Source organism: Amblyraja radiata, chromosome 6 (genome assembly GCF_010909765.2).
Source record: "Amblyraja radiata isolate CabotCenter1 chromosome 6, sAmbRad1.1.pri, whole genome shotgun sequence".
Taxonomy (NCBI): Eukaryota; Metazoa; Chordata; class Chondrichthyes; order Rajiformes; family Rajidae; genus Amblyraja; species Amblyraja radiata.
Genome location: NC_045961.1, coordinates 19167424 through 19183057, shown reverse-complemented (window position 1 = coordinate 19183057; position 15634 = coordinate 19167424). Strand labels below are relative to the sequence as shown.

The 15634-nt window shown below is 42.7% G+C and overlaps 1 protein-coding gene across 3 annotated transcripts in view; it reads right to left on the bottom strand.

Moving 5' to 3' along the window:
• Positions 1–663: 663 nt before the first annotated feature.
• The window catches only part of atp11a (ATPase phospholipid transporting 11A), a 165133-nt gene continuing 150162 nt past the window's right edge, over positions 664–15634 (bottom strand). The window contains exon 29 of one of the 3 annotated variants that reach the window (XM_033022287.1): positions 664–1546. In XM_033022287.1, coding sequence (XP_032878178.1) covers positions 1283–1546 — 264 coding nt within the window. In that variant the 3' untranslated portion in view covers positions 664–1282. The remainder of the gene's footprint in view (positions 1547–15634) is intronic. The other 2 variants (XM_033022290.1, XM_033022289.1) reach the window with 2 other exon arrangements.

Below are 15634 nucleotides of genomic sequence, written 5' to 3'. Positions count from 1 at the left end.
AGGAACAGCTAATTTCCTTCAACTATTATTTTTTTATTTTTTTTATTTTTTTTAAATTTATTCTTGAATAAAATATTATTCTTGAACCAATCTGCAGACTCCTGCTCCAACCTCAATACACTATCCACTGCCTCTTGCACTACCATGGTCTTGTATTTTTGTTCCTAATTGCGTTCTATGCAAATGCTTTCTTTTTTTGCAGTATTTTTTTTTTTTTGTTATTTATGTTTAAGTATGTTTTCAGAGTGGTGCTGCTTCAAGCAAGATTTTAATTGGGCATGGACCAAGATATACTTGTGAACATGATAATAAACTCCACTTGACTTGGACAACGAATCAAATAGTCTAGAATAGGTGAATTAGTGGTGAACTAATCAGATATTTTAAATTGCAGAAACAAGGAAATTCAGATTTCCAAAGTGCTGGGGTAATTCAGCATATCAGACTGCATCCTTGGAGAATATGGATAGGTGACGTTTCGGGTCAGGATCCTTTTTCAGACTGATTCAAATTAAATCAGTATTTTAAATTGACTGATTATTTTAAACTGTTAAAAGGTCTAAAAACATAAATTCCAGCTTTGAGGGCCATTTTAGGGAGCTGAGGCAAGTTTAGTGATAGTAACATAGAGCGGATAAAAGAATGATTCCATTATCAAGCCTGTGATGACATGTAGTTTTAATGTAATGCTGCCTCCGCAATCAGCGAGCAGCAAACAGGTGCAACGATTACAACGGTAACAGCACAATTCCAGCAGCAGTGGCTGAAGTCACAAAGCTCCTTGTTCCTGTACCACCGGACATGCTAAAACTGGGACCTGATTTATTGACTATTTCACTTGAAGTTTACATGAACCAGTTACAATAGGTGAAGAACATAACTGGATTTCTTGGGAAACTGCAAAGAATGTCAAAGTAAGCTTTCTTAAAGCTGGAATATAAAGAAATATTAATAAACACAGTAAACAATGGCATACTTTTATTTCATGAATGCCACCTCATTGACAAGTTAATGGTCATTTTACATATATAGTTTGATCTAACTGGTTGACAAAATAGGTTACAAGGAATAAGATTGGACAATAAAATTATGTCACGGTTCCAGCCACACAGTGCCGGACTGTGTATATTGTAAGATTAACCAACCCAGGTAGAATAAAAATGTCACATTAATGTATACTTAATATGAAATCTAAAATATATCTTGCATCTGAATGTATTTGTCTTCCCAAAATAAAAATTATTTAACTCAAAACCACAGTATTGAACAACAATTATCACTGCTACACAGCTGTTTCCAACCCAGATCCATCAAACTTACAGTGAGCATTGGAAGAGCAGTGATTACCAGAATAGTCAAGCACTGTTAGATTGTTAGAATATTCATCCTCTGTCCAATATGTATGTGTCATCTTTCTGGAATTTGGAGTCGAGAGAGATTTCCTTTGTTCCTGGGACCTGTGCATGTTGCTTGTGTAGATGGAACTCGGAGCGGGAGCAAGTGGGGTAAATTCTGACACCTGATTCTCGGATTTCCTTAGGTGTTCCTGTCAGTAAACAAGACTAGTTGTTAGCATTATCATCAATAAAATTAGAACTAAATTAGTTGAAATGTTCACACAGTAATCACTGAAGAAAACAAAGAGTGAGTCATTGCATTCAAGGTTACCTTCCTTAGCCAGGTTGCTTGCTGCACGACAACGCCAATGATATTAAGGATCCCCTTTCAAACCCTGAAAGACTTAGCAACCTTTTCCCAGCCAACCTCCAGCCTCTCACCTGCTTTATTCCTGCAATGGATCTCGTCCCCCAGCCAATCTAGTTGAAAGCATAGATCGGTGTGAGGCTGGAAGTCAGTACAGAAATCATTGACAGCAAGTATAGTCAACAGGGTAAGCAGGAGTATAGCAGGGATTGAAGAGGGACTGGTGGATTAAATTGTATTAATTTCAATGTGAGAGGCCTGATGGGTAAGGCAGATGAACATGGGGCATGGATAGGTATGTGCAATAGGGACGTTATCGGCGAAACCTGGCGAAGGGAAGAAATAACTGGGACTTAATATTCCGAGGCACAGGTGCTAATAGTTATTAAAGCTATTATCGTGATCAACCCCCATTTTACCCATTGCCAGAATGGTTTATATAAAATGATTTTCTATAACACAGGGTTACTCTGGAACGCAACCATCGTGTTACATCAGAGCCATCTGCAATTTAAAGACAGACCCTATGGTTCATAGCTACTCAACATTGCTCACTACTGACATCTGAAGTGTCCAGAAAAGCAGCTGAAGGGACGCAACCGGCTAATAGCAGAAATATTTCATGCGGTCTGGTTGACCAAAAGAGATGCAAGGACAGCTGGGGAGGGGTCAGGAGGGGGTGGGAAGAAGGATTCTTAATGATTTCTGTGACAATTGTGGGGCACTGGGGATTGAGACACAGTGGTGAATGTATTTTTAGTTATCTATTCACCTTCAGGATTTGGGCGGAGTTGGCAATTGCAATATTTACTGCCCGTTACTAATTGGCCTCAAGCAGGTGGTGGCAGGTCTCATTCTTAAACCAGTGGATGTTCTGTTGAGAGTTCCCCACAGACTGGCAATATATTTCCAAGTCAAAATGCTGTCCAACTTGGAGGGGGTCTTATATTTGATGGTAAACCAAATTACTACCTTTATCCATAACTAGTGACAACATTTCTAGGTAAATTACAATTCGATAATTTTGATAATATTTCTTGTAATGTTAAATAAACAGTTAGCTCCACTGAGGTGATTCCAAATTTCTGATATAATGCATGCATCAAAATGCATTTTGTCTAACCCAGATTAAGATGCATGGGATCCACTTAGACTTGGCCATTTGGATTCAGAACTGTCTTAACCATAGAAGACAGAGGCTAGTAGTGGAAGAGTGTTACTTAGGGTGGGAGATTGCAACCTTCACGTGGTCCGCCCTGCTCTGACAAATGCAATCAACCTGGCATGCACAAACAGAAGATAGAACAATTTGCCCTACAACTTTAGGCTGTGCATGCCATACGGAAGAAGAAGGTCTGGAGGTCTTTGGCCAGTAGAGTTTCCACGGGGATCTATCTTAGGATATCTGTTGTTTATGACATGAATGTAGATGGGTTGGTCAGTAAATTAGCAGCAATACCAGAATTGGTAGAAATGTGGATAGTGAGGAAGACTGTCAAACCCCTGTTACATGGGGATATTGATCAATTAGATATAGACAGATAAATGCCTATGGAGTTAAACCTGGACAACTATGAGGTGTTACACTTTGGACAGTTGAATGTAAGCAGAAAGTATGCAGTTACTGGCAAGTTTCTTAACAACACAGATCTTGGGGTCCAAGTCCACAGCCCTCTGCAAGTGGCAAAACAGGTAGATGGAGTGGTAAAGAAGGCATATGGTATGCTTCCCTTCATAGCTCAACACATTGAGTGTAAGAGTCAGGAAGTCATGCTGCAACTTTATAAAACATTTGTTAGGCCACATTTGAAGTATTATTTTGAGTTCAGTTTTGGTCGCCCCATTACAGTCAGAGTCATGGAGTCATACAGTATGGAAACTAGCCCTTCGGCCCGACTTGCCCATACTGACCAACATGTCCCATCTATACCAGTCCAACCTGCCTGCGTTTGGCACATATCCCACAAAACTGTCCCATCATGTACTTATCTAATTGTTTCTTGAACGTTGTGACAGTCCCTGCCTCATTACCTCCTCTGGCAACTTATTCCATACACCCATCAACCTTGGTGTGAAAAAGTTACCCCTCAGATTCCTATTAAATCGTTCCTCCTTCATCTTAAACCTATGTCCTCTGGTTCTCGATTCCCCCACTCTGGGCAAGAGACTGTGTGTTCATTCCTCTCATGATTTTATACACCTCTATAAGATCACCCCTCATCCTTCTGCGCTCCAAGGAATAGAGTCCCAGCATGAATTACTCCCCATAGATCAGACCTTTGAATCCTGGCAACATCCTCGTAAATCTTCAAATCTTCTCTGTGTCCTTTCCAACTTGACAGCATCTTTCCTATAACATGGTGCCCAGAACTGAACACTATATTCTAAATGCAGCCTCACCAACATCTTGTATAACTGCAAGATAAACATCCAACTTCCATACTCAATACTCTGATGCTTTTTTGACCACTTTGTCTACCTGTGATGCCGCTTTAAAGGCACTATGTACCTGCACTTTTAGATCCCTCTGCTCTACAACATAGAAACATAGAAAATAGGTGCAGTAGGCCATTCAGCCCTTCGAGCCTGCACCACCATTCAATATGATCATGGCTGATCATCCAACTCAGTATCCCGTACCTGCCTTCTCTCCATATCCCCTGATCCCTTTAGCCACAAGGGCCACATCTAACTGCCTCTTAAATATAGCCAATGAACTGGCCTCAACTAGTTTCTGTGGCAGAGAATTCCACAGATTCACCACTCTCTGTGTGAAGATTTTCTTTCTCATCTCGATCCTAAAAGACTTCCCCCTTATCCTTAAACTGTGACCCCTTGTTCTGGACTTCCCCAACATCGGGAACAATCTTCCTGCATCTAGCCTGTCCAACCCCTTAAGAATTTTGTAAGTTTCTATAAGATCCCCCCTCAATCTTCTAAATTCTAGCTGAGTCTATCCCGTCTTTCTTCATATGAAAGTCCTGCCATCCCAGGAATCAGTCTGGTGAACCTTCTCTGTACTCCCTCTATGGCAAGAATGTCTTTCCTCAGATTAGGAGACCAAAACTGTACGTAATACTCCAGGTGTGGTCCCACCTAGGCCCTGTACAACTGCAGTAGAACCTCCCTGCTCCTATACTCAAATCCTTTTGCTATGAATGCTAACATACCATTCGCTTTCTTCACTGCCTGCTGCACCTGCATGCCTACTTTCAATGACTTGTGTACCATGGCACCCAGGTCTCGTTGCATCTCCCCTTTTCCTAATCGGCCACCATTCAGATAATAGTCTACTTTCCTGTTCTTCACCTCACATTTATCCACATTATACTGCATCTGCCGTGCATTTGCCCACTCACCCAACCTATCCAAGTCACCTTGCAGCCTCCTAGCATCCTCCTCACAGCTAACACTGCCCCCCAGCTTTGTGTCATCCGTAAACTTGGAGATGTTGCATTCAATTCCCTCGTCCAAATCATTAATATATATTGTAAATAGCTGGGGTCCCAGCACTGAGCCTTGCGGTACCCCACTAGTCACTGCCTGCCATCCTGAAAAGGACCCGTTTACTCCTACTCTTTGCTTCCTGTCTGCCAGCCAGTTCTCTATCCACATCAATACTGAACCCCTAATACTGTGTGCTTTAAGTTTGCATACTAATCTCTTATGTGGGACCTTGTTGAAAGCCTTCTGAAAGTCCAGATATAACACATCCACTGGTTCTCCCTTATCCACTCTACTAGTTACATCCTCGAAAAATTCTATAAGATTCGTCAGACATGATTTACCTTTCATAAATCCATGCTGACTTTGTCCAATGATTTCACCACTTTCCAAATGTGCTGTTATCCCATCTTTAATAACTGATTCTAGCAGTTTCCCCACTACCGACGTTAGACTAACTGGTCTGTAATTCCCCGTTTTCTCTCTCCCTCCCTTTTTAAAAAGTGGGGTTACATTAGCTACCCTCCAATCCTCAGGAACTACTCCAGAATCTAAAGAGTTTTGAAAAATTATCACTAATGCATCCACTATTTCTGGGGCTACTTCCTTAAGCACTCTGGGATGCAGCCTATCTGGCCCTGGGGATTTATCGGCCTTTAATCCATTCAATTTACCTAACACCATTTCCTGACTAACCTGGATTCCACTCAGTTCCTCCATCTCATTTGACCCCCGGTCCCCTGCTATTTCCGGCAGATTATTTATGTCTTCCTTAGTGAAGACAGAACCAAAGTAGTTATTCAATTGGTCTGCCATGTCTATGTTCCCCATGATCAATTCACCTATTTCTGACTGCAAGGGACCTACATTTGTTTTAACTAATCTTTTTCTCTTCACATATCTATAAAAGCTTTTGCAGTCAGTTTTTATGTTCCCTGACAGTTTTCTTTCATAATCTATTTTCCCTTTCCTAATTAAGCCCCTTGTCCTCCTCTGCATTCCCCAGAGCCCAACCATTCCTCAGCCCACCTGGCCAACCGATCAAGATCCTGCTGCAATTTTTGACAGCCATCTTCACTATCTGTAATACTGCTCATTTTTGTATCATCTTCAAACTTGCTAACCATGCCTTGTACGTTCTCATCCAAATCATTGAATTAGATGACAAGCAGCAATGGACACAGCACCAAACCTTGAGGCAGACCACTAGTCACACACGTCCAGTCCGAGAAGCAACATTCCAGCATTACCCTCTGCTTCCTTCCATGAAGCCAATTTTCTCTCCATTCAGCTTTCTCTCCTTGGACCCCATGCATCTAACTTTCTGGAGCAGCCGACCACGACGAACCCTGTCAAGTGCATTGCATAAGTCCATATAAACAACATCTACAGCCCTGCCCTCATCAACCTATCAAAGGGAAGATACTAGCATAGATAGCAGGTTGGCTGGAAGTCAAAAGGCAAGGAGTGGCAATAAAAGGTGCTTTTTCTGTTTGACTGCCAGTGACTAGATTAATTATTCAGGGGTCAATGCTGGGGTTGCTACTCTTCACGTTGTACAGTATATTAATGATTTGGACGAGGGGTATGAAGGCTTTGTGGCCAGGTTTGCAGATGATACGAAGATAGGTGGAGTGGCAGGTAGTGTAGAGAAAGCAGGGACTCTGCAGAAAGACTTGGACAGGTTGGGAGAGTGGGCAGAGGTGGCAGATGGAATAAAGTGTAACAAAGTGTGGAGTCATGCAATTTGGTAGTGGAAGTAAAGGCATAGACTATTTTCTAAATGGGGAGAGAATCCAGAAATCGGAGGTACAAAGGGACTTGGGCGTACTGTTGCAGGATTCCCAAAAAGTTAATTTGCATGTCGAATCGGTAGTAAGGAAGGCAAATGCAATGCTAGTATTTTTTTCTAGAAGACTAGAATACAACACTGGGATATAGTGCTGAGGCTCTATAAGGTGCTGGTCGGACCACATTTCGGAATATTGTGAGCAATTTTGGGCTCCATATCCGAGGAAGGATGTGCTGGCGCTGGAGAGGGTCCAGAGGAGATTTACAAGAATGATCCCAGGAATTAGTGGATTAACATATAATGAGTGTTTGACGGCACTGCGCCTCTACTCGCTTAGAAGGATAAGGGGGGACCTCATTGAAACTTACTGAACAGTGAAAGACCTGGATAGAGTGTATGTGGAGATGATGTTTCCACTAGTGGGAAAGTCTAGGACCAAAGATCATAGCCTCAGAAATAAAGGATGTTTCTTTCGGAAGGAGATGCAGAGGAATTTTAGTCAGAGGGTGGTGATTCTGTGGAATTCATTCCCACAGAAGGCTGTGGAGGCCAAGTTAATAGATTTTTTTTTTTAAGGCATAGATAGATTATTGATTAGTACGGGTGTCAGGGGTTATGGGGAGAAGGCAGGAGAATGGGGTTAAGAGGGAAAGATAGATCAGCCATGATTGAATGGCAGAGTAGACTTGATCGGAAGATAGTCAGAACCTTTTCCCCAGGATTAAAATGTCAAAGACTAGAGGGTATAGCTTTAAAGACAGAGAGGGAAACTTTAAAGGAGACGTGCAGGGGAAATATTTTACATAGAGTGGTGAGTGCCTGGAATGTGTGGCCAGGGGTGTTGGTGGAGGCTGATATAATAGTGGCGTCTATGATGTTTTTAGATTGGCACATGGATACGTGGGAAATGGAGGGATATGGAGGGGTATGTGCATGCAGAGAACATGACAGGCCTCCGCACTGCAGGAGGCTGATCTTTAGTGCGTGCCAGTGTGGGAACACTTGCCAAGCTAATGCCAGCCTATTGGGAGGCTCCAGGCATCTCCCAAAAGACAAATACATTCCCTAAACCTACCATGAGAAGCAGATTCATTCCAATTTTGCATAAGGCCTTAAATAGTGAGAGTAGGTATAGACTGAGGTGGGGAGGTTTGGAGAGGAGCCAGAGCAAAGATTAATATTCCAGTATACCTAACCCTTTGAAGAAACAGGCAACATTGAAAAGTAGGTGATGTAACCCTGACATTAGAAAGTATGATAAAGGTCAGAGAGATGAACCATCTTAACCCAGAAATTCAGGAAGAAGAATCTGTTTTGATTGAGCTAAAAAACAAAAAAGGTGCTGAACATAGTCCCCAAACAACAAAGATAATACAGAACATTGTGTTTAAGAAGAAACTGAAGATGCTGGAAAATCGAAGGTAAACAAAAATGCTGGAGAAACTCAGCGGGTGCAGCAGCATCTATCGAGCGAAGGAAATAGGCAACGTTTCGGGCCAAAACCCTTCTTCAGACTGATGTAGGGTGAGGGAGGAGGGGGGAATGGGGAGAAGAAAGGAAAAGGGAAAAAGGAAGAGGAGGAGCCCGAGGACTGAGGGAGAGCTGAGAAGGGGAGGAGACAACAAAGGCTACCGGAAATTGGTGAATTCAATGTTTATGCCACTAGGGTGCAGACTGCCCAAGCGGAATAAATGGTGTTGCTCCTCCAATTTCCAGTGGTGCTCACTCTGGCCATGGAGGAGGCCCAGGACTGAGAGGTCGGATTCAGAATGGGAGGGGGAGTTGAAGTGCTGAGTCACCGGGAGATCAGGTTGGTTAATGCGGACCGAGTGGAGGTGTTCGGCGAAACGATCGCCAAGCCTACGCTTGGTCTCACCGATGTAGATCAGCTGACATCTAGAGCAGCGGATACAATAGATGAGGTTGGAGGAGATGCAGGTGAACCCCTGTCGCACCTGGAACGACTGCTTGGGTCCTTGCATGGAGTTGAGGGGGGAGGTAAAGCGACAGGTGTAGCACCTCTTGCCGTTGCAAGAGAAAGTGGCCGGGGAGGGGGTGGTGCGGGAGGGAAGGGAAGGATTGACCAGGGAGTCACGGAGGAAGCGGTCTTTGCGGAAAGCAGACAGGGGGGGAGATGGGAAGATGTGGCGAGTGGTGGGGTCACATTGGAGGTGGCAAAAATGACGGAGGATTATTTGTTGTATGTGACGGCTGGTGGGGTGAAAGGTGAGGATTAGGGGGACTATGCCCTTGTTACGAGTGGGGGGAAGGGGAGAGAGAGAGCAGTGTTACGGGGTATGGAAGAGACCCTGGTGAGAGCCTCATCTATAGTAGGGGAGCGGAGAATGAGGACATTTCCGATGCCCTGGTGTGGAACACCTCATCCTGGGAGCAGATGCGGCGTAGACGGAGGAATTGGGAGTAGGGATGGAGTCCTTACAGAAAGCAGGATGGGAAGAAGAGTAGTCAAAATAGCCATGGGAGTCAGTGTCTATCACCTGCGATGGAGATAGTGAGGTAATGCAGAACATGGCATGTCAGCTATGTAGAGGGAAGGTGTTACAATGATCACAGTTCCTTCAATCTGCATGTAATAGGGCAAATACAATTATTAATAATAGTAAAAATAATTACAAGCAAATGGGGCTCCCTTAGATGGGCCATCTTGGCTGGCATAAACGAGTTGGGCCAAAGGGTCTGTTTCCACGCTGTATGAGTCTGACCATAATATTGAGTATGTCCTGGAGGTGCTTTACTGGATCAGTATACTGAGGAACTGGCAAGTGAAGAGGGTATTTTAGATCTAGTATTTTCTGATGAGAAACTGCTAATTTATTCTGATGGTTATGGGGTCTTTATGAAAAAATGATAATATTAAAAAAAAGGAAAACAATTAAAGTGGTTTCATTCACTCTTAAAGTAGTGTTTCAAATATGCACAAACCAAGCTACAAATGAATGAATAGTAGTGCAGAGTATGGTGTTAATCAGATAATTGGATTGTGTGTCAGGAGTGATTCAGGCGTGACATTAAAAGATATGTCTGTAACATAACAATGGCTACCTTTTATATTTTGAAATAACGTATCCTATTAAAGATATATCCTTTTGAGACAAAGTTTAAAAAGGAAATTTAAAGAGTCCAACGTCAGGCAACATGGGGACCATTTTGCAAAGAGGGGAGGTAAGTACAAGACTGAAGATGTATCTAAGTGCACACAGTATACAAAACAAGGTGGATGAACTTGTTAGAAATTGACAAGTATAACATTGTAGGCATCATGGATGTGGCCGAAAGAGGATCACAGCTGGGAGCTCAGTATCCACGGATACACAATCCTGAGCAAAAAGGATCATAAGATGTAGAATCCTTGTGGATAAATATGAAACTGCAAGGGTAAAAAGGCCCTGATGGGAGTTATATACAGGCCTCCAAATAGCAGCCAGGATGTAGGGAACATCAGGAAATAGAAAAGCCATTTAAGAAAGACAATGTTACAAAGATCATGGGGTATTTCAATGTGCAAGTAGACTGGGGAAATCAGATTGGTACTATGTCTCAAGATGATGAATTTGCAGAATGTGTATGAGATGACTTAGAGCAGCTTGTGGTCGAGTCCACTAGAGAAAAGACTGTCTGAGACAAATTCTGGATTTGGTGGTGAGCAATGAACTAGACTTGATTAGGGAGCTGAAGGTGAAGGAACCCCTCGGAGGCACTGATCATAATATGATAGAATTCAACCTGCAATTAGAGAGGGAAACGCTGAAATCAGTATTACTGTTGAGTGAAGGTAACTACAGAGGCACGAGAGAGGAGCTGGTTAAAGTTGATTGGAAAGGGACCCTACAGGGAATGATGGTGGAGCAGTAATGGCAGGAATTTCTGGGAATAATTCGGAAGATGCAGGATATTTTCATCCCAAAGAGAAAGAAACATATCAAGGGGAGAATGAGACCACCGTGGCTGACAAAGGAAGTCAATGATAGCAAAAGAGAAGGTATGTAACATGGCAAAGATTAATGGGAAGGTGAAGATTTAAAAAACAACAGAAGGTAACTAAAAAAGCAATAAGGGTAGAAAAAATGAAATATGAATGTAGGCTATTCCATGATATAAAAGAGGACAGCAAATGTTTTCACAGATTATAAGGGCAAAAGAGAGGCAGGAATGGACTGCTGGAAAATGATGAACTGAATACGATTTTGGTGCGAGTCTTCACAGTGGAAGACACCAGCTAAGTGGCAGAAGTTTAAGAGAGTCAGGAGGCAGAAGTGAATGCAGTCACTATTGCAGAGCAGAAAGTGCTTGGGAAGCTGAAAGATCAAAAGATCTGATGGACAACACCCCAGGGTCCTGAATGATGTGACTGTAGAGATTGTGAAGGCATTGGCAATGCTCATTCCAGAATCACTGGTCAGGAATGGTTCCAGAGGACTGGAAAATCACAAATGTTACCCCACTGTTTAAAAAGAGAGCGTGGCAAAATAAAGGAAATTATAGGGCAAATATTCTGGCTTCTATGGTGGGTAAAGTTTTAAAATCCATTATTAAGGATAAGTTTTCAGGGTACTTTGGAAACACACAATAAAATAGACCAATGTCAGCATAGAAACATAGAAACATAGAAATTAGGTGCAGGAGTAGGCCATTCGGCCCTTCGAGCCTGCACCGCCATTCAATATGATCATGGCTGATCATCCAACTCAGTATCCCGTACCTGCCTTCTCTCCATACCCTCTGATCCCCTTAGCCACAAGGGCCACATCTAACTCCCTCTTAAATATAGCCAATGAACTGGCCTTGACTACCCTCTGTGGCAGAGAGTTCCAGAGATTCACCACTCTCTGTGTGAAAAAAGTTCTTCTCATCTCGGTTTTAAAGGATTTCCCCCTTATCCTTAAGCTGTGACCCCTTGTCCTGGACTTCCCCAACATCGGGAGCAATCTTCCTGCATCTAGCCTGTCCAACCCCTTAAGAATTTTATAAGTTTCTATAAGCATGGTTTTGTTAATGGGAGATCTTGCCTGACAAACCTGTTAAGAGTTTTTTGAGGTGGTAACAAGCAGGATAGACAAAGGAGATTCAGTGGATTTTGTTTTTGATTCTCAGAAGGCTTTTAATATTGTGTTACATGTGAGGCTGGTAAAGAGGATAGGTGCCTATGGTATTAGAGGTGAGGTACCAGCAAGGATAGAATATTAGCTGAATGGAGGAAGGCAAAGAATGGGAATAAAGCGGGCCTTCTTCGGTTGGCTGCTGGAAACTAGTGGTGTCCCGCAGGTGTCGGTGTTGGGTCTGCTATTTTTCACGTTATGTCAATGATATGGATGAGGGAATTTATGGCTTGTGGCCAGGATTGCAGATGATCGGAAGGCAGGAGGAGGGGCAGGTAGTGTTGAAGAAACAGGGAGACTGCAGAAGGACTTGGACAAGTTGGGAGTGTGTAAAGAAGTGGTGAATGGAATACAGCAAAGTGTACGGGCACACACTTTGATGGGAAGAATAAAGGCATAGTCTATTTTCCAAATGAGGAGAGGATTCAGAAATCGGATGTGCAAAGGGACTTGAGAGTGCTGGTGCATGATTCCCAATGTGATTCCCAGTTCATTTGCAAGTTGGATCGATCGAAAGGTTCGGAAATGCAATGTTAGCATTCATTTCTAGGGGACTAGATTATAAATTCGGAACAACATAACGGCACAGCAGCAAAGTTGCTGTCTTACATTGCCAGGGACACAGGTTCAGATCCTGACTATGGATGCTGTCTATATGGAGTTTCTACTTTCTCCCTGTAACCGCGTGGGTTTTCTCCAGGTGTTCTGGTTTCCTCCCACACTCCAAAGACATACTGTTTTGTAGGTTAATTGGCTTCTGTAAATTGGCCCTAATGTGTACGATAGTGTTAGTGTACGGAGGTTGGTGTATGGTTGACACAGACTTGGCCGGCAAAGAGGCCTGTTTCTGCACTATATTTCCAAAGTCTTTAGTAAAGTCTAAATAAAGTTAATAAAAGCAAGGATATAATGCTGAGGCTTTATCGGGCACTGGTGAGACCAAATTTGGAATATTGTGAGGAGTTTTGGCCCCATATCCAAGGAAGGAGGTGCTTGTTTTGGAGAGGGTCCTGAGGAGTTTTACAAGAATTATCCCAGGTCAAAATTAGCAGGGAAGGTGATAAAATTGACAAGTTTCACATGGTGCAGGTAGCAACACCAATACACTCATCAATGTAACAGGGACAATTTTGGGGAGTGCATCCAAATAAGGACTGGAACATGGACTGTTCCATAGTAATCAACAAAATGTGGGTGCCCAAGGCCATATCTTTGATTTGTAAGAAGTGGGGGAGCCAAAGGTGATGTTGTTCATGGTGAGAACAAGTTATGTCTCCGAGATGAGATTATTGGGGAAGGGGAACTGGTTGGATCTTGCTTCAGAAAGAAGTGGAGGGTTTTAAGACCTTTCTGATCAGGCCTGAGGATGCTTAAAGAATATATGTTGGCTGGTTGATTTATATATGAAATGTTATACAATGGTATGGTCTCTCAATCAAAGGAACAAAACATTTACAATAGAGGGACAGTGATGGTTCACCATCCAGTTCTGGAATTAGCGGGGTTTGTAACATGGAGTGATTATGCAGATTATACCCTAAAGCGCCTTGTGTTGACAAAAATGAGAGACTGTCTTTTAAAATGTTGACATTCTTCTACTGTTGAACAAGGTATATATGGGATAGGTGTTTCTTCATGTGTCTAGAACCAAGGGTCACAGTCTTAAGAGAAGATAATCAAGGCACATATTGTAAATGTTTTCATTCATTGGCTTGTGAATCTTTGAAATTTTCTATCATGGATTATTATGATGGATGTTCAGCCTCTGAGAATATTCAACACGAAGATCAACATCATTTCAGAGATAAGGCAATCAATGGGAAGTTAGTGCAGGAAAGTGGCACTGAGGTAAACCATCAGCCTAGCTCTAATTCAATGATGGTTAGACAGGGACTGATTAGGGATAGTCAGCAAGGTTTTGCAGATCTTTTGTCTTACGAATCTGATTGAGTTTTTTTGAAGTAACAGTGGTTTTGAAGACGAGTTCAAAACCATTGACATTATCTATCTAGACTTCGGCAAGGTCTTTGATAAGGTTCTGCATGGTAGACTATTCTGGATGGTTAGATCGCATGGGATCCAGGGAGAGCTAGCCGAATGGTTAGAAGATTGGCTTCATGGAAGGAAGCAGAGGGTAATGGTGAAATATTGATTTTTAAGCTGGTGGCCTGTGACCAATGGTTTGCCTCGGGGATCGGTGCTGGGCCCATTGCTGTCTGCAGATGACACTAAAGTGGGTGATATCATAGATGGTGAAGATGGTTCTCAAAAATTACAAAAGGATCTTGATTAGCTGGACAAATAGGCTGAGGAATGGTTTATGGAGTGCAATGCAGAGAAGTGTAAGGTTTTGCATTGTGGGAAGTCAAACCAGGGCAGGAACTCACAGTGAATGCTTCTTCTTCTTCTTGCATATGGTGTGCACAGCCTAACGTTGTAGGACAACTTGTTCTATTTGATTTTATTTGATTGTGCATGCGTCAAAACAGTGAAGGTTGCAATCTTCCACCCCGCAGTGAATGCCATGCCCTGGGGAGTGTTGCAAAGCAGAGGGATCCAGGAGTACAGGTGCACAGTTCCCTATAAGTGGCATCATAGGTAGATAGGGTGGTCAAGAAGGCTTTGGTACATTGGCCTTGATCAGTCAGAGTATTGAATGTAGAAGTTGGGATGTAATGTTACAATTGTACAACACATTAGTGAAGCCACGTTTGGAATATGTGTTCAGTTTTGACCATCCTGCTATGGGAAGAATGTCATTAGGAATAAAGAGTGCAGAGAAGATTTACAGGAATCAAGGGCCTGAGCTAGAGGAAGATATTAGGCAAGTATCTTATTCTGTTAATGCTTGGAATGCAGAATGTTGAGCGGTGATCTTATAGAGGTGGATAAAATCACGAGGGGGATAGATAGGGTGGTTACACAGTCTTTTACCCAGGTTTAGGAAAATCATGAACCAGATGAGATTTTTTTTAAGGTGTGAGAGGCAAGATTGAATAAGAACCTGGAGGGGCAACCTTTTGACTCAGAAGGCAGTGGGAATATGGAAAGAGCTGCCAGAGGACGTAGTTTCAGGTACTGAAACAAGATTTAAAGGTACATGGATAGAAAATGATAAGAAGGATGTGGGGCAAATGCAGCCAAACAGGACTAGCTTAAATGTGGCGTCTTGGTCAGCAAGGACCCCCTGAATTATCCCAGCACCGTGTCTTTTTTTGCAAACCAGCATCTGCAGTTCCTTGTTTCAGCAAAGCCAAGTTGGGGCAAAGGGTGCGATTCCATGCTGTATGACTCTATGGGGCAGGTACACAGACTGCTTCTGATTCTATTGACTTTGTTTTTTATGAATTTGCATTCAAGGTTGTGACTTGCATTCTATATGGTGAAGTTCATAGGCATCTCACTACATGTTGTTTTAGTAAATGGATGTCTCATGGTCTGTGAAAGAGCAGATGTCATCTATTCCACTAATCCCACAAATTCCAATGTCCTACGTCAGGCCACTACCAGGAACAACCAAATCAGATGTAACTGGACCCCAGACATATTTTCTTTGCCACAGATGAATTCTGCCATA